The 19,524-nt window shown below is 39.7% G+C and overlaps 1 protein-coding gene across 2 annotated transcripts; it reads left to right on the top strand.

Moving 5' to 3' along the window:
• The first annotated feature begins 706 nt into the window (after positions 1–706).
• Positions 707–9,020, top strand: dyrk3 (dual specificity tyrosine phosphorylation regulated kinase 3). 2 transcript variants are annotated; one of them, XM_027144351.2, is made up of 3 exons: positions 707–880; positions 3,172–3,287; positions 5,225–9,020. In XM_027144351.2, exons 2-3 carry the CDS (start codon positions 3,204–3,206, stop codon positions 6,812–6,814), a joined length of 1,674 nt encoding a protein of 557 aa, XP_027000152.1. In that variant the 5' UTR covers positions 707–880; positions 3,172–3,203; the 3' UTR covers positions 6,815–9,020. The 2 variants fall into 2 exon arrangements, with proteins under 2 accessions (XP_027000152.1, XP_027000151.1); XM_027144350.2 differs by having other exon boundaries at positions 708–1,706.
• Positions 9,021–19,524: the final 10,504 nt, after the last annotated feature.

A 19,524-nucleotide genomic window follows, 5' to 3' on the forward strand; every position in this document is an offset into this window, starting at 1 on the left:
TCAGTTAGGTTGGTGCTCGATTTGTTCACATTATAGGAAGTTTACTAAAGTTTTGATGTCTTAAACCTCAATGCATGTAAATATTTGATCGTAACTCATTGTCATTTCTTTCATTCTTTCTTTTTATTCTTTCTCTTTCTTTCTTTCTTTCTTTCTTTCTTTTACATTGAATGAGTTCTGTGAAAAGTTTTACAACCTCTATCCTGTGATGGGAATCATTTAATCTTTTAGTGAATCAGACTCAGCTCACCGATAAGAGTCGACTCTTCCTGTGACGGGAACCATTGAGTTGCCCAACTAATTAGCAAACTAGCATTACTTTGCACTGCGTTTTATAAGAAAAGATTTGACATAAAAAGTTAAACTAAGATGTTCATTGATAAATACAATAATCACCCCGTATCAGTGTTACTGTCCCTGACAATTCGTTCACACTTTTCCTTAAAATTCGTCGCATTCTTTAATATGCTAACTGCATACAGTTGCATACAGATCTTGGGGTCATGAATACGGGTGGGAATCATTTAAATGCCGAAAAACGGTCATTTAAAAAACAAAAAAACAAAAAACAAAACACGGTCTTTTCAGGTAACCGTGGACTCACTTTTGACCAATCAGGAAGTACAACTTTCAAACCAGCTCGAGCTAACGCGAGGCTGTAAAAACCACGCCCCCTTATTCATCATCCCCCGCCCCAGGACCTCCCCTTACTTTGTCTGTTGACGCGTTTCTACAGCAAGCAGAAGACGCGCTTAGCAACAAGCTAAGAAAGCATATCTGTGGAACTCCTAAAGTCGAGCGCGCGCGCGCGCGCACTCACACACACTTTCCGACTTCTGTCTGGAGAGACATTTTAGAGAAGAAACGTGCTGCCAATGGCGTAAGTTTACTCACTGTACTAAAAAAAAACGACACAAGCGGTTTCTCTGGTAGAGAAGCGAATAGTTAGCCTGATGCTAACGTCTGAGGAAAAGTACCAAGTGTCTACCTAGTTAGTAGTAATCGACCGTTATTTCACACTTTCGACCATTGGGATGGTGCTTTTGATCGACGGAAGTCTTCCTACCGCGAAAGGGCTGAAGAGAGAGCAACACTGGAGCTGTTGGATTTGGACCCCAACTCTTTCAGGGAGCGGCGCTCATGTGGATGTGTGTTTTTGTTCTGCCGCAAGCTGACGGAAACGCGTTGTCTGTCTGTCTGTTTGTTTTTAATCCCTAGCTAGACTTTCCAGTCTTTGCAATAAACACCGCGTTTTCAGAAGACTTGTTTCTGGGATACATTATTCTGTATAACGCTTCCTTTATGCTACAAGTTGCGTTTAGCGTTTCGTCCATCTTCCTGGCTTTGAGCCAGTGCTAACTACACTGGCTTAGCTGAGAGGATCTGGCCTGTAAACACTCTCGACACTCTGAACTCTGCGATCGAGCTGTAAATGATTATGGCTCTGTTGTGCATCTCACTGGACCGGACTGACATCTAACTGAAGCTTCGACGTTCTGATTCGGATTCGAATAGATTCCTAGACATGGCCTGAAGCTGTACAGATTAATCCGGTTAATGCAAATCCTTTTTGTTTTGTTAACACCTATTTAAAAGAGGAACTCCTGAGAAGAAACTAAAAAAGGAAAGCATTTAATGTTGGCCTTAATAATTCTCCACAAGCATGATGATACTGAACAGGAAACCAGATGGTCCGGTCACAGCAGGTAATTGGACATTTATGACTTGTGTATTACGATACGAAATTGAATCCCATGTGTTAGTTTGATCTTGGACCAGTTTCATCCTTGTCTGGGACATAAAGCCAAGCCGAACCCACTACCTTCTGGCTGTTAAAGTGATCAAACTGCTTCTGTATCGGTCACGTGACTCCGCTATTCTCATTGTAAACAACGTTTAATGATCGTGTGGTGCATGTCAGCACATCTGTATCACAAATATATAATGACCTACTTTACTTTTAGTGCATGCTAAATGAGGTAACATCCTTAGCAAGATAGGATCTATCTTATTTCTAATAATATCCTCCCTACTTGCACAGGCTTATTTCTCACTTCTAGATTAAGCTGCTGAGAGACATAAATATCTACTGGGTTCATGTGTTCATCATAAACCCTTGAACATGATGTGTACTATGTGTTGTAGAGGTTTTTGTACCGGTCAGGTCTTTGTCCTGTAAATACAGAGTTTTGTGGTCAATCAGATACTCTCTTGAACATAGCGCATCCTGCCCTGTAAATAAACTGTGGGTATCACAATAGGAGTCTGTGGGTTGTTTGTGGTTATCCAGCTTCCTGAATGTTATTCCCCCTCCAAATAGTTACTTGGTCTGAATGTCTGCACCCATCAATTTTGCTGTTGTTTTAAACATGTACAACTGGTGTGAGCAGCACTAACCGTGATGGCTGAAATAGTGTGATGAACACTTGCCAAAACTAGCTGTGATAAATTTTTTAAAAGTGACGACTATGCTTAAACCCGTGGGCTCTTATTCAGCCACTTTACTAAACCGCTTTTGTTTAGAATCAAAAGGAAGTGTGATGTGTGTTTGTTTCCTGACTTCCTGTTTCATAAGGGAGCACGTCAGCACCCGGAATTCAATCGCTCGGCTCATTGAGCACTTTAATACACTTTTTAACATCATAGATTTGTGTGTAGCAGAGATTCCATTGTTGAGTCATGGAGCTTCACAGCATATATTAACAAGACATAATTAGCAGCCTTTTCCCAAGCTTAACGTACTTAATGTTTTTGTATCAGAAGAGGGAAAATGTATCCATGTCACCTAGGATCATATGCAGTTATCCACTCTGCTTCTTAACCCAGTTGGTTTAGACCTTTTAATGGGATTGAAGTAGCATAATGGGACCTAGTTGTAGAGTCTGCTGAACTCTATAATAGAGAATCCTAATAAGATGCCGGGTTGCTACTGTACATGTGATCTCAAGAGGCAGTTTGACTAGGTAGCGAGGGAAGCCTGCTTTCTGAACACCTGCGACTTGGTTACATTGTTCTCCAGGGTATTTCTTGCCACTGTTGTGCTGCTCATTCCACCATTCATCATTTACACTACAGTTGATTTGTTTGAGGTAGCAGAAAAACACATTTGTACTGAATTTGTTTGTGCTGTAACCCAGTGTCATGGTTTGGGTTCATTTGTGTGCTCCACAGCTCGACATGGGGACGGTCTGTATGACTCGTATATGCGCACGGACCACATCGTGAACGAGGAAGCTGAGCTGATTGGAAGGAGCCCTGGTGCCCTGCCCCCATTACACAAACACACAGTAAGTGTTCACTTCCTCTTTTTCACTGATTACACTCAGTACAGTGCACATCCTTTTGGCCATCCACCAAGCAGGTACATGGATATTCAGCTTTCCCCTTTGTTCATTTAAGCAGGAAGCGTTGTCCAATTCTGACATAAGGATGTAAGAAATTGTGTTGCAGACTAAGTAATTACACGTTTATTTCAGAACACATAAAGCACACTAAAATGTCTTTGTCACACAAGCAGGTTAATCTGAACTAAGTAAGGAAGGAATAGAACACTTTAGGATGTCATGTTATAGAAAAATATCCAGATTGGATTGTTTTCCTATAGCAGCATATCCTGAAGTGATTTTATCCTTCTTTTATTTACTAACCAGAGACCGTCAATCATAACCATTTACATTCTTGTATTTTTCATCCATTTATAGTTACTTATTGTTATGGAATATCCTTGAGACAAAAGAGTTCCTTTAACATGTGTTGTAGCATTTCTAATGTCATTCTATCAACAGCATCTCTTTGTTTCTTTGTTGTTGTTATTTGTTCCTCCCTTTTGAATTCAAAAAAACAAAAAATCCTCCATCTTGTCATACCCAGAACTTTCCCCTGGTGGAAAACTTTCCGACTGTAACAAAGTTCTGATACGGAACATATTTTCCATAAATGTTTCCCTTAAGAAACTTTTGCAAAAAATAAAATGTTTTTGTCATATAAATATAAGTTTTTCAATTTGTTGAGTCAAGAATGATGTGAGCTCCTTTTATTATACCTTGATGATCACATGATGAAGTAAATCATCTGGGATAGTCCAGTATAATCCATCAACTTTAAGCATAACCGATTAATAATGAACTGCTTACTAACGATAAGTCCAGCGCGTTGTAAATCCTTGGATTTTAGCTTTTTCAATGCCTTGACAGTTGGCAAACCTACTGCGAATGAGTTGATCAGTAAATGTTCACCCTTGGATGCTCAATAAACAATTGTGAATTGGACCATGTGCTTGAGATTTTCTGGCACGTGGGATTTGAGCATGTGCTGTCATATTTACTGTCATACTAATGGCAGTCACTCAGCTTTTTTGTTTTAGTTGATGTGTAGTTTTCATTATCAAACTCTAATAATAATAATAATAATAATGATAATAATGATAATAATAATGATGATAATATCTGTGCTCACTAGTGTCTGGAAGTAAACACCTGATTTATTTGTCTGGTCTCTGTGATGTCCATCTGTCAGCTCTCAATGAATACAAATCTATTTCGGTCCCTCTTTTCCTCAGGACTGTTTCCAACCCCCTCTCAGCAGCCATGTTTGGCATTCAGCCCAAAGATCTTTTTTAAATGGTTTATCTACATGACCGTTTTCCCTCTGTTGTGCAAGTTTTTTGTGTGGCTTTCTTGAATGTTTTTTCCCCATCTATGTAATGGTGTTTTTTACATTGAATGGAAATTGAACTTGAAAGTCACAAGGTGCATTAAACATTCTGAATGCTGCATTATTACAGTATGCAGCTACAGTGTATGAAGTATTTTTCTAATGGCATGCATTGAAATCCTCTAACTGTGTGTAGATATATATACGTATATACTTGGGCATCATTTTGCTGCATGTGTCTTTACAACATTCACGAGTAGTAAATGAGAGAAGACATTATGTTCATTTTGGGTTACGTACGAGGATTTATTTCCCCTTTGCTCTGTAAAATCACATCCCACTACACTCATATATTCTGTCTCTAAGGGTTTCATATTGACTCCCAGTGATCATTTGTGTAGATGCAATTATTTGTTTTTCAATATTCTATTGATTTGCTAAATAATGATCCAAATAGAGGCGATTGCAACTCTGATATTAAACTCTTAAATAAGCAACAATCATTTAGATCTTTCCCTTATTCAGCTAGTTTTTTGTTTTGTATAACCTCCTCCTCTTGTTTTTCCTAAAGGCTGTGAATAAGCCAACGATGAAGGATCACCTTGGGGTCCGAGGAGGACAGATAAAGATAAAGTACCTATATGAGGATTCATACAACCGTAAGGCCAATGGCGTGAGCCAGCACAATGGTACCAGCCAAACCTCCGGCAAGCCCCAGTCTGTTCTCTCCAAAGGGCGGAGCATGGAAAGCAACAGTTCAGCCAAGTCTTCTGAAAGCTCAGTGAAGCCAACCAAGCTGGGGGGTCCCCTAACCCCAGAACAAGCAATAAAGCAGTATAGGCAACAGCTGAATACACTAGAACAACAGGAGATCCTCAGTTATCCGGAGATCTACTTTGTTGGACCAAATGCCAAGAAGAGGCAAGCAGTTGCAGGTGGTTCTAACAACTCTGGATACGATGATGATCAGGGAGGATATGTCCATGTTCCACACGACCATATTGCCTATCGGTATGAGTTCCTAAAGTTAATCGGTAAAGGAAGTTTTGGTCAAGTAGCGAAGGTTTATGATCACAAGTTACACCAGCATATTGCTCTCAAGATGGTGCGCAATGAGAAACGCTTCCACCGGCAAGCAGCAGAGGAGATCCGTATCCTGGAGCACCTGAAAAAGCAGGACAAGACAGGCAGTATGAACGTAGTCCATATGCAAGAGAACTTTACCTTCCGCAATCATATCTGCATGACCTTTGAGCTGCTCAGCATGAATCTGTATGAACTAATCAAACGCAATAAATTCCAGGGCTTCAGCCTGCCTCTAGTACGCAAGTTTGCTCACTCGATCTTGCAGTGTCTAGAGTCTCTGCACCGCCATAAGATCATCCACTGTGATCTAAAACCAGAGAACATCCTTCTCAAGCAGCAGGGTCGGAGTGGTATCAAGGTCATTGACTTTGGCTCCAGTTGCTTTGACCACCAGCGTGTCTATACCTATATTCAGTCCAGATTTTACAGAGCACCTGAAGTCATTCTAGGCTCCCGCTACGGCATGCCCATAGATATGTGGAGCTTTGGCTGCATTCTTGCTGAACTCCTGACAGGGTGCCCCCTCTTTCCTGGTGAGGATGAGGGTGACCAGTTGGCCTGTATGATGGAGTTATTGGGCATGCCCACCCAGAAGCTTTTGGAACAGGCGAAGCGTGCCAAGAACTTCATTAACTCCAAAGGACACCCGCGTTACTGCACGGTCAGCACACTTGGTAATGGCAGCTTGGTGATTAACGGGAGTCGCTCCCGGCGAGGCAAGATGAGGGGTCCCCCAGGCAGCAAGGAGTGGGTGACGGCACTCAAGGGCTGTGATGACGCTATCTTTATTGACTTTCTGAAGAAGTGTCTGGACTGGGAACCCAGTACTCGCATGACACCGATTTTGGCCTTGCGACACCCCTGGCTCTACAAGAGGCTACCCAAGCCTGTGCCTGGTGGAGAGAAGACCTTGGTACCTAAGCGGATTACTGAGCATAGCACTTCCTTCCCCAGCATTGTCCCTAAGGTTCCCCCAGCAATGGGCCCAATCAGCAACAAACTGAGGACCAACATGATTGGGGACTCTGGTGGGAATATACCGTTGCGTACAGTGCTACCAAAGCTCGTTTCATAGAGCCGATCTCCTTTTCAGGGATAAAAACACTGTAGCAAAGTTTTTAATGTTGGAATTAAGTTTGATTTTGTTTGCTTTTTAAAATAACGAGTGGCAATACTCCTCAGTGTTTTGATGTCAGTTTTTAAAAAAAAAAATGAAGCACAAAAAGATAAATTTTTTATATGGCAGTTAAAAAGTAGAGTTTTCTTTTTTCTTTCTTCAAATGGCCTTTGAAAGGGCATTTGAAGAGTAAAGAATATAATTTTGTTTTTACACTATTTGCAGGAACGGAATGCTACTCAAGTGCACAATGGGTGAAGATACTATGTTTGTACCCTTACGGGGTTTACATTATTTCTGCTTTTTTAAGGGCTGCCTTTTTAATTCTATACTGTCAAGAGCTTAGAAAAAAATGCTGGGTGTTTTGAATGCTCTTAAAATTTAATCATGACTTCTGAGATGTATCTATAGCAATGAGCTTTACTGGATTACCAGAGGTTTCAGCAATCCTCTGATTTCGCAAAGTAATTGTATTTCATTATTTTATTTTTTCATTATTACAATCATCTTGAGCTTCTGATTATCTTCTCTTTCTGTTCATAATCAGGACACTAGAGCAAGAATCGTTCTGTCCTCGTGTGTTTTAGTCTAAATCACTCTGCCAGAATGAACCTGCATATTGTCTGTCTTAAGCAGGGAGATTTGAATTTTCTTCTTTTCTTTTCTACCAAGAACCTGTTGCAAAAGACAGTGTAGATGCCCCTGAGATTATAAGGAAGTTAGTTGGGAGCAGCCGAGTGCATCAGGGTTGGGCGGAAGTTTTTTGAAAGTTGTAAGTCAAGTTGTACTCGAAAGAAATAAGCAAGATGACGTGTGGGCTTGTATTTGTGCAGTCCAAATGTTTGCATAATCAAGCAATGGTTGTGTCCTAGGGATCTATGTTCCTGGCCATGATATCTCAACCATTAATTGCTGGATTTAGATTAAGGACAAACCAATCAGGGAGCTTTTTTTTTTTTTTTTACAACTTTGAAACCTGCTGTTGGTGTCTTCTGACTCAGATCTACACTGTGACCTGATTTTTCTCTCCCTTGTTTTTTTATACTCTTTTCCGTGTTAACACTAAAAGCTTCCTCTTCATGCTCCTCATGCTCTTGACTGCACCACAGAGCATGTGTCCATGCAAATTTTTACTTGTAGGGAAGAGCTTTTGATAACCACAGAAGCAATGCTGTTTGTTGACACTGCCATGACTTCTCACTCCTGCTGGCCATGAAACTGACACGGATTGATTTAAAGGCTAGTTTTACAAGACAGACTGGGTGGTATTAAAAAAACAACAAAAAAGAATGCCATAGAGTCCTGTATTTGTATACCAGTGTCAAACCACCTCTTTCTTGGGTCTTCCCCTCCTTTAGGTATGCATGATGATACATGGCAAGGTGCTACAAAGCATGACATTTACTTTTGTTTGATAGATCCTTTTATCCTAATTGACTTCAGACAAGATGCAAACCAAGCAGCCCAAATGGTCCTTATCTCGGTTCTCTCACAGCACCCTAAAAGGTTCCTCAATCGCATCACTTCTATTTCTATGTCTTAAATTTTAGACAAATGTAACCCTTACCCAACCCTTCATTCTGAGTGTAGAGGCAAGCACAGATTAATACCATAGTCTTGTCTGTAAAGTCAATGATCATGACCAGCAATCAACAAGAAGTGCTTCTGGAGTTTAAAAGTGTACAGAATGTTCAGCCTTTGTTAGTCTACCTCTTAATTACCCCTCTCGGGTTCTGGTAAGATCTCAAACGTTCATCGTAAAGTCAAAGTTGTTGCGTTTTGCTTGTGACTTCACTTCAACGTGAATCTTTCCCTAATTTCCTTCTCATCTTTGGTCCGCTCCCTAGACAGAACTCCACTCCTTTCCTTTAGTTGAGTGCTCTACACATTGGCTTACTTCAGTGATCAGGACGTTTTTGTTTTTTTTTACTTCTTCTGTGTGTCATTTTTAACCTCAACATCATTACCAGTTTGCTTGAAAATCAAAAAGAGAATGAAATGACACATTTGTGTGATTTCCCTCCTGTGATGTGTGTGTGTGTGTGTAGCCATTTGCGTCAGTAAGTGTAAAAAGACTGAACGATGAGAATTGTGTCCATAAAGTAACCAAATGTGCTTGCATTAGTTTTTTTTTAAAGAAGAATAAAATCGATATTAACTACAATCTGTTTGTCTGACATTTTTTCCTTGTTTTCTTTCTTCTTGATCTCATTGATCTAAGTGTATTGAATTCAATAATATTGCAAACGTGTATTTGTTGTTCATCTAGATTATTATGCACAAACTATTATTATTATGCACAAACTTCATATACAAAGCTCTGTGACTGCGATACTGATAACAGATATTCATCTAAAAGGCCTTCAGGAATTTGTAGACACATAATTGTCATAGCTTTGTGTAGTGTTTGGGTCATGGAAAAGGAATGATGTGAATGTTTCCACTTTACCTGTTGTGTCACGTAATGCAAAACCTCTTTAAATGGCTGAACCCTGTTTATAAGCCATTCCTACACTAAAAGTCAAATTAGAAAGGAAAAGTGCATCATTTATTCCATGTGTTACCGTCATACTGTTTTCAATGGCACTATTTAAAGGCTCCAGGTTCTTTTTGCTTTTCCTGTAGTTTGTAATCGTTAGAAAGGCAGTGAATACAAATTTATCGCACCGGAGCGTCTACAATACCTCAGATTGACGGTTTAAAGTGGAACCAGTTAGTTGAGATATACTGCCGAAGGAGGAGGAGCCCATAATATCCACCCTGCCGCCTCATATTTTACACAAAATCTGCTTGGTGGACTTTTAGTCTAGTGATGCTTTAGATTTAAAAGGTAAATATATCAAATTAAATCATTTTACAAAATAAACATTTGCACATATGGGCCTTTTATCAAGATAATCAAGATAAACATGTTGGATACATGTATTTTTATACATTATACATTGTTTTTGTATGTACTGTATATTATATTATATCTATTCTTTTTATATATTTGCATTTTCTTACTCTTTGCTGCTGTAACAGTGAAATTTCCCCATTGTGGGACGAATAAAGGTATATCTTATCTTATTTACTTAGCAAAGTTCCCTTTTTTCAAAGGGAAAGCCCTAACAGACAGAGATTCTACTCCAAGATCGGGAATGTGTATCAGAGTTGCTATTTATTTTGTTCCATTTGTGTTGATAGATTAACAGAAGTCATTTCCATGGTTAATCAAACATGATATACAGTATGTAAGCTATGAAAAGGCTTAGACAAGAATAGAACTTTTTACTATGATTCCACCGTATGACTGACACGCGATCTCAGTATCAGTGTTTAAGTTAGAGCCACCAATCACGTCATGTTTACGTCAGTTTCAACATTTATGCTCTGAATCTGATGTCCTTGCTTCGGAAGATACTTTAGAACTCCTTATGCCAAGTTACAGATTCAAATTTATAATTTGGAGGTACGGAAACCTGGCAAGGACACGCTTTTTAACCACCACTGTTTCCAAAGCAGGCTTAGGAAAGCAGTCTGTGAGATGGAAGGCTCCATGCCTGAGCAGATGAGATTAAGGCAATCCCATTACAGGTCCAACAGACTGACGTATGGTCCATATGGTACTCACTTGGAGATGACCTATACAGCTCCATCCGCCAAAAAAACAACAACCCCAACCTCCTTTTGACTATCACAAAGATTTAGTCTCGGTGGCCATATGGAGTCATCGTCTCGTATTCTAGGCCACCAGTCAGAACCCATGTGTGTGTATGGTGTGTATCATAGTGAAGCTCTTTGGCAGAGTGTGAATTCTTTTGAAATGCGGCATTGCTTTGTCACTTCTGTAGAATATGTTGATCTTGATTCCTGACGATGAAAGGGCTGTGTTAATGCGTACAAAATATGACAATTAATCACACCTTTAAAACAAATAGGTTTTTAATTTAATTAATTATTATAACAGTTTTGTATTAATTATTATACACAATTATTATCTATTATTATTTCTTAGTCTAGGTATAGAATGAATATTATAAAAGGATGGTATTGTACACAGTAAATATGAGACGTATCTGGCTTTGGCCATCTCACCCAATGAAAACAAAGCTCTCTTTTTGGTTGCACACCTGGTTTTGGAGTTTTATTACGTGGATCAGGTTGATGTTCGTCACTTGAAATGCGTCAGTATGGTCGGCAGCTCGTCTCGACAGGAGATGAATCATCGTGCTGTCGATGTCCCTGCAATCACTTTACTGACACTGCTCGATAAAGTTCCTCATTCTGTGACTGTATGGGAGTGTTATTGGGGTTTGTGCATTGCAGTCATGTGTACAGTGTGAAAGGTCTGGCTGAGAATTACACGGTACAACTAGAAGATGGACATTTGCCTTGTGGGTTAGCTTGTTTTCTTGTAAAGCTCACATTCAAGCTCAGAATTGGCTGGTATAAAAGGGATAGTGAAACTAATGCTTCCTTTCTTCTAAAGAAAAAACACCCAATCAGAATAAGTTTTTGTGGAAACAAGAACAGCCCTAATGTTAAAATAATAAAAAATAAACAGAATTGTATGAATTAGATCTAGTGACTGATTTCCTTCTAGCCCAGGCTGTAGATTTTATATATTTCCTTGATGGCAAGTCATGTAACATAGATTTTCTGTGCACTGCAGGTAATTTTTCAGGTAAACATATCTCCAGCAGCGATTAAGATGCCTCACATGAAATACATTGAATTTCAGTGAGGTAAATTGTGTCATCAATCAGTGAAAATGGCTTTAAAAAACCACCCAAAATACAAATTATGCCGTAATGGCAAACTAAGCTTTTGTCTTTATTGTCTTTGGAGTTTGGGAGAGACATGGCCTGATTATGAAACATAAATGATGTTGGAAATGGTGTTCCTGTTTTTATATTAGATGGATGCTTATTCAATTCAATTCAATTCATGTTTATTTGTATATAGCGCTTTTTACAGTCTCAAAGCAGCTTTACAGAACATAAACATAGAACAAAAGGTTAATATAAAGAATAATATAAAGATTAATAGAATGCAGAATTCAAGATTAATATTAGATAGATTTAGTTCATAATGTGTTTGTATATATCCCCAATGAGCAAGTCTGAGGTGACTCAGGCAGCAGTGGTGAGGAAAAACTCACCACTGAGTTTTTCGTCAGAAAGTCAATAAAGACGATCGAAGCTGGTACAGTTTCTGGATGCCCCTGGATGGGTAGAAAGAAAGAAGCAGTGGAGAGGGATTAATATATCTGCTGTTCATAAAATGTGAAAGTCTGTTATAATAGTGCACAATATTATAGGATGTATTAGGTGTATGCCTGACTAAAGAGATGAGTTTTTAATCTACATTTAAACTGGGAAAGTGTGTCTGAGCCCCGAACACTATCCGGAAGACTATTCCAAAGTTTGGGAGCTAAATATGAAAACGATCTACCGCCTTTAGTAGACTTTGAAATTCGTGGAAGTTTACCAGAACTACCAGAAGTCCTGAGTTTTGTGATAAAAGTGTTAAAAGACTTATGGTGAGATAACTATACTAGTTTCAGAATTAGTAACACTATGTTGCTGAATTTTTTTGGATTTTTTTTAACATTCTGACCAGCCAAAGTTGTTCACACACAAGACTTGTGAGTTCAAAATCTACCAAAGACACACACAGTCCTCAGCTTCATTCTTGAAATGCTTTAGGGCTTTCCACATGGAGTGGGCATTCTTGACCAACCCCAAACTCCACTCCACCCTTTTACCAATTACCCCCATGCACACACACGAGGCCTCATGAACGGTGTTGCACCCGGAGATACAGCTGTGATGCCAAGAGTCTTCGAAGGTGGGGCTGCATTTTCTACAGCAGTTGTCCCAGCAGTCCTTACATTCCACATTCTTGTACAAGCTCCAGAGGGCTGAGAACAAGACAAAGGCTCTCAGGCAGGATAGAGATAAATACTACTTTGAACACCACAGCTAGAAAACATAAACACTGTAAAACCTCACGCTCTGATCAGAGTCCTCGGGTTTTATAAACAATTCATGCGGATACTCCTCTTACTTACTTCTCTCGCAAGTCTTTGTTGACTTTTGAGTTCCACGTGCCTTGAGCAACTCTGAAATAGCACATGACTGCTAGGTTTCGCCACAGTGCCTGAGCATGAGCACATCCTGTTTGTTTGAGAAAACTCCACATGACAGTAACTTGTTGACATATACATGTATCTCCTTCCTAGTGGATGGCTCATTCATTTAGGTTTTCAAAGATCACGGATAAATCACAGTGTGCTTTCATTTGTTTCCATTCCCTGGCTCTGAGAATCTCTTTCCACCCTTTCTTGGTTTCAAAACTCTCCTCTTCTGCCTCAAATTTCCAGCTGTTTCCAAAAACTGACCACAGTGTCCAGATGTGGCTCTCCAAAGAAGACAGAGAACATGGAAAAGTCCTTATTTTTTTGGGACACAGCAAAAACAGTTAGTCTAAGGTCAAGACTAATCCATCTATGTTCTGTACCATTTATGGAATGAATGAAAGAATGAATGAATGAATTATTTAGCATGAACAGAATTCAGAGGAGCACAGCGATGAGAGAGGATTTTGTTTAAATGGCATGGATTGTAAGTAAATGCAGAGAGTGTACTACATGATTCTGATAACCATAGTGATCATTGCTTTCCCATTGTCAGTGTATAATTCTTGAGATTTTGCCAGTAAAGTTGTTTTTTTTAATGAGTAGATTGGGTTATTGTAAATATAGGCAAGGTATCTTTTAGTGGAAGTAGAATGCGATGTGATTTTGGGGTTAGCTGGACAGAAAAAAAGTTCACTTCAGGAAAAAAAATAGCTTTCAAATCTATTGTATACTGTATATTGTAGAAAATGTCAAAATATGACCATGGGTTTTTTCATGTCTTTGACTTTGCTACTTATTTGCCTGACATCTGTTTTTAAGATCTGTGTGCTCTGGAGTCAGACATGATCTTTTCATTGACTGACAAAATAATGAAAAAAAAAAATTGCAGATGAGATTCAAGTCACATGCCTCGGTAACAGAGAACAGATCAGAGGATTTTCTCAGTACAAAAAAGTGAGCAAGTGAGTTACTAGTTACATACTCTAAGTCTGCATTTTAGACATAACTGCGTTGAAGTTGTGTTTTTTTTTTCTCTGTACTTTCTCTACAATCCAACTGAACAGAGGGGCTTTTGAGCAGCACAACACAAAGGTTTTCACCCTACAGTCAGGAGATTACAGTGATTACTACCAAATGCCTCACCCACCCGTCCAGCTAAACTGGCCTTGTTCTCTGGGAGGGAGGGACGGTATACTCTCTCTTCTGTCAATCACAGAGACACCGGAAGCTTGTGGACATCTGTGACAGCATGTACGATTAAGAGATCAGACTTTCAGCAATTTCCTTAAAAATGATGTGGCAATGTGATATGTCGCTGACGAAAACAATGTACAAGCACTGGCTGATAGATGAATTTGCAGGTGACCAGATTGGGAAGAAAATAGGGAAAAGGTTCCAGCTGAAAAGGGTGTGAGTGGACCAGAAGCTTTATTCAGCAAACAGAAGCAGTACTAGGGCTAAATAATTATATATGACATACTTGATGCAGTGCTCACTTTTTTGCTGTAGTGTGAAACCAATGACTTGGACTACTTTGCTGATTAAAGCTTACTTGCTTTATCATGTGTGTGTCAGTATACGTGTAAAATCCTCTAAAGGTTTCATGTATGGAACTACTGATTAGATGCAACCTTTGTTTTTTTTTTCATTACTGTAAGGACTTCACATTTCACATTTGCCTCACACCTCCTTTGTTGTTCAATTCCCACCTATGTCATGTGCGTATGGAGTTTGCATGTTTTGCATGTGATTTCCTTTGGGTTCCCTCCCACAGCCCAATGACATAGTTGTAGTTGTAGGCTTGTTCTTATCTCTAAATTGTCCGTAGTGTGTGAAAGGGCCTACAGTATGTGTCTGTGTGTGATTTTTCCTTTCAACAGACTGCCACCCTGTAAAGGATGTCCCCTGCTTTGTGTCCCAAGTTTCCTGGGATAGACTCCAGGTTCCCAAGACCCAGCAGGATAAGTGGTATAGTGGATAGATGGACGGGTGGATGGATGTGGATGGATTTGATAAAATCTGTATATTAAACAACTTTATATTACAGTTTTTTACAATGCTATGACAGTTTTTTCAATACATTTAACGAGTTTCCTAAACTCTTAACGCACCAACACACCTAAAACACGCAATTGACAAAACGGTTAATTTCATGCTCAAAATCACACATTGTAAACTAAACCCCAAAACTAATTTTCAAAATACTATAATAAACTAACACAATACACTATGTAAACAAAACACTGCAAACATGTTTCAAAAGCAAATAATTATTCAAAACACTAACACATGTTCTCTTCCAACAGGAACATTTAGTCAATCATAACACAATGACAAAAAAAAAACACTATCATCAGCTGAAATTACAGAAACTGCATTATTTTATGTGTCAGGTTTGTGTCAGGTCTGTCCTTATATGTGTCAGGTCTGTCCTTATATGTGTCGGGTCTGTCCTTATATGTGTCGGGTCTGTCCTTATATGTGTCAGGTCTGTCCTTATATGTGTCAGGTCTGTCCTTATATGTGTCAGATCTGTCCTTATATGTGTCAGGTCTGTCCTTATATGTGTCAGGTCTGCCCTTATATATGTCGGGTCTGTCCTTATATGTGTCGGGTCTGTCCTTATATGTGTCAGGTCTGTCCTTATATGTGTCAGGTCTGTCCTTATATGTGTCAGGTCTGTCCTTATATGTGTCAGGTCTGCCCTTATATATGGCGGGTCTGTCCTTATATGTGTCAGGTCTGCCCTTATATATGGCGGGTCTGTCCTTATATGTGTCAGGTCTGTCCTTATATGTGTCAGGTCTGCCCTTATATGTGTCGGGTCTGTCCTTATATGTGTCGGGTCTGCCCTTGTATGTGTCAGGTCTGTCCTTATATGTGTCGGGTCTGCCCTTATATGTGTCAGGTCTGTCCTTATATGTGTCAGGTCTGTCCTTATATGTGTCAGGTCTGCCCTTGTATGTGTCGGGTCTGTCCTTATATGTGTCAGGTCTGTCCTTATATGTGTCGGGTCTGTCCTTATATGTGTCAGGTCTGTCCTTATATGTGTCAGGTCTGTCCTTATATGTGTCAGGTCTGCCCTTATATGTGTCTGGTCTGCCCTTATATGTGTCGGGTCTGTCCTTATATGTGTCAGGTCTGCCCTTATATATGGCGGGTCTGTCCTTATATGTGTCAGGTCTGTCCTTATATGTGTCAGGTCTGCCCTTATATGTGTCGGGTCTGTCCTTATATGTGTCGGGTCTGCCCTTGTATGTGTCAGGTCTGCCCTTATATGTGTCGGGTCTGCCCTTATATGTGTCGGGTCTGCCCTTATATGTGTCAGGTCTGTCCTTATATGTGTCAGGTCTGTCCTTATATGTGTCAGGTCTGCCCTTGTATGTGTCGGGTCTGTCCTTATATGTGTCGGGTCTGTCCTTATATGTGTCGGGTCTGTCCTTATATGTGTCAGGTCTGTCCTTATATGTGTCAGGTCTGCCCTTATATGTGTCAGGTCTGCCCTTATATGTGTCTGGTCTGCCCTTATATGTGTCAGGTCTGCCCTTATATGTGTCGGGTCTGTCCTTATATGTGTCGGGTCTGTCCTTATATGTGTCGGGTCTGTCCTTATATGTGTCAGGTCTGCCCTTATATGTGTCAGGTCTGCCCTTATATGTGTCAGGTCTGCCCTTATATGTGTCAGGTCTGCCCTTATATGTGTCAGGTCTGTCCTTATATGTGTCAGGTCTGCCCTTATATGTGTCAGGTCTGCCCTTATATGTGTCTGGTCTGCCCTTATATGTGTCAGGTCTGCCCTTATATGTGTCAGGTCTGCCCTTATATGTGTCGGGTCTGTCCTTATATGTGTCAGGTCTGTCCTTATATGTGTCGGGTCTGTCCTTATATGTGTCAGGTCTGTCCTTATATGTGTCAGGTCTGCCCTTGTATGTGTCAGGTCTGTCCTTATATGTGTCGGGTCTGTCCTTATATGTGTCAGGTCTGTCCTTATATGTGTCAGGTCTGCCCTTATATGTGTCAGGTCTGCCCTTATATGTGTCAGGTCTGTCCTTATATGTGTCGGGTCTGTCCTTATATGTGTCAGGTCTGTTCTTATATGTGTCAGGTCTGTCCTTATATGCGTCAGGTCTGCCCTTGTATGTGTCAGGTCTGCCCTTATACAATAGACAGTATATTGTATTGACCATAGATTGTGTTTTGCACTGTAGTTTCTTTGAAGCATCTCTACATTTTTTGTTTTGTTTAGTAAATGCATGCATTTTGTTTCTTTTTTGCTGCAGAAATTCAATACAAAAAATGAATGACCATCTCAGAGTAGCTTTATAAAATGTACAGTTTATGTAAAAAAATACAGACACAGAATTGCTGCAGTAAAGACTTTATTTGTAAAAGGACAATACTGCAAGATATACATACAGAAAAAGCACCAGAATTATAATAAAAAAAAAAAAAAACAATCTGCCCTTCTACATTTGGCCACATGTTCTCATCCACATCACACCTGATATCTTCTCTGGCAAGGCATCGTGGGATGAATCTTTTGGCATGCCTTATCCACCCCTGGCAGTGTTCAGCTGTGATGTCATAACATGTAGCATCCATTGCATCCAGGAGGGACATTTGGTCATGTGGACGATGGTCAAAAACCTTCCATCTCCAGGCTGAGAAAAACACCTCAATTGGGTTGAGGAAAGGGGAGTAAGGGGCAAGGAAATGGGACATCATCCTTGGATGGGCGTCAAATCAGGCTGTGACTGCACGGGAAAAGTGGAATTGCATAACCTTACCTGTACGTATTGGTGATGGAGTTCTTTGGTGCGCTCACTGTTCCTTTCAAAAGGAACTTTGTATAGTATAGTATAGTTTCATTCGGACTCTGTGTTAAGCTAGAGTCTGAGAAATGGATGTTATGCTGATTGCTGCAATATTCCCAAAGACAAGGTACAACTCTGGACTGAATGTCCTTCAGTTTTATTTCATTGTCAGCAATCACCATGTTGACAATAGCAAGTTCCTGTTCTTCATTCAAGAGTTTTCCTCTGCCCCCTGAGGGAGGTAGACGTTGAATCCTTAGAGGGACAAAATACAGTTACATATTAGAGACCAGAGGCATACAGTCATTGTAATACAGTGCATAGTAAAACTATTTACACTTTGCTGTAGGAGAAGCAATATCCTACCTGTTGGTTACTCTGAAAATACGAAAATACAATGGATGCCACTGTGTCCCGGCTGAGATTTGGCTGTACTCGTTCACCAGCCTCTCTGTATGATAGACCGTGGTTTATGACATGGTCTCTTATTTGATCAGTTACCCTAGCTCTGGTGATTCTTTGAGCACCACCATGCATTCTAACTCCTCTCTTGTCCTTTTCCTTGCCCCACTCTGCTCCCTTGTCCTGGTACTTGTTGTCCTCTCCCTCGTGCAGGCATCTTTCTCTGTCTCTGTCTCTGTCTCTGTCTCTCTCTCTCTCTCATGCTCTATATTGTTCCTTTTCCACACAAGATCAGCCCAAAGAGTCCTCTTTTAGAACATATGACCATGCGATTAAAAAAAACCTCGACAACTGAGTGTGGTTCCTTGATGGGAATCAGCTGTGATTTATATATTTGCATAACTGCAATAAGCTGTTTCTCATTAGCAATGGAATAAAATACAGGGAATATATTTGCTGTTCAGTTATGTTTAGAGAATGATGTTATCTGTTCTGACCTACTGTGTGAAAGCATTTGAATATTTGACTGCAAAATTACATTGTTTTGGTCTTGGTTGAGCTTGTGTGTAAAAGAAGTTCAAGCATTTTAAATTTGTGTTACCTGTATGCATTTTGTATCAAAGCAACAAGAAATGTGTTAATTGTATAGCCTACAACGACGGATGTTGTGCTAACCGTGTTAAGAGTTTAGGAAACTTGTTAAATGTGTTGACAAAACTGTCATAGCCATTGTAAAAAACTGTAAACAATACCCAGTACATTCTAAAGGACAGGAGTCCTGTCTGCCACTCCAGCATTTAAAATTAACATTATAGTAGAAATAAGGTTACAATACAATAATATTTTATTCAATTCACCTGACCAATAAGAAAATCTGGCTAAATCATCAAGAGGTATTATACAGGATTCGAGGCGTGTGGTTAAAAAATCAATGCATTCATGCTTGAAAACCTGTAATCAGATAATTGTTGTGTAGAAGCCACCTTTAATCAATACTGCAATTATTTCGTTTCCCTCCCCAACCTAAGCTGTATCTATCAATTGTGTGATTAAAACAGTCATTGAGTTCCTGTACAGGGGAAATACTGCAAAACAAATTGATTGAAAATTCATTTACTGGATTTACTTTGTACTGTAGGAAAATTAAAGAAACCTGCATGAGAACCGATTGAGTAATCTTTGTTCTAACTTCTGTCTTCATATACGACTGTAACAGTGGAACGATTGTAGTTGGATAAATTTGCAGTATAAAATCTTTTGTGTATTTTAGACATTTATTGATGGGGGTTTATTTCTTAAAACACAGCAGTTTCTAATTTTGAGCAAAC

Source organism: Tachysurus fulvidraco, chromosome 2, assembly GCF_022655615.1.
Source record: "Tachysurus fulvidraco isolate hzauxx_2018 chromosome 2, HZAU_PFXX_2.0, whole genome shotgun sequence".
In the NCBI taxonomy this organism is placed as follows: Eukaryota; Metazoa; Chordata; class Actinopteri; order Siluriformes; family Bagridae; genus Tachysurus; species Tachysurus fulvidraco.

What these genes read in the sequence shown, in the direction of transcription:
- dyrk3 (XM_027144350.2), top strand. Translation starts at nt 1,664, where the DNA reads ATGATGATACTGAACAGGAAACCAGATGGTCCGGTCACAGCAG. An exon ending in AGATGGTCCGGTCACAGCAG is followed by an intron (nt 1,707 to 3,171) that starts GTAATTGGACAT and finishes TGTGCTCCACAG; the next exon opens with CTCGACATGGGGACGGTCTG. An exon ending in CCCCATTACACAAACACACA is followed by an intron (nt 3,288 to 5,224) that starts GTAAGTGTTCAC and finishes TTTTTCCTAAAG; the next exon opens with GCTGTGAATAAGCCAACGAT.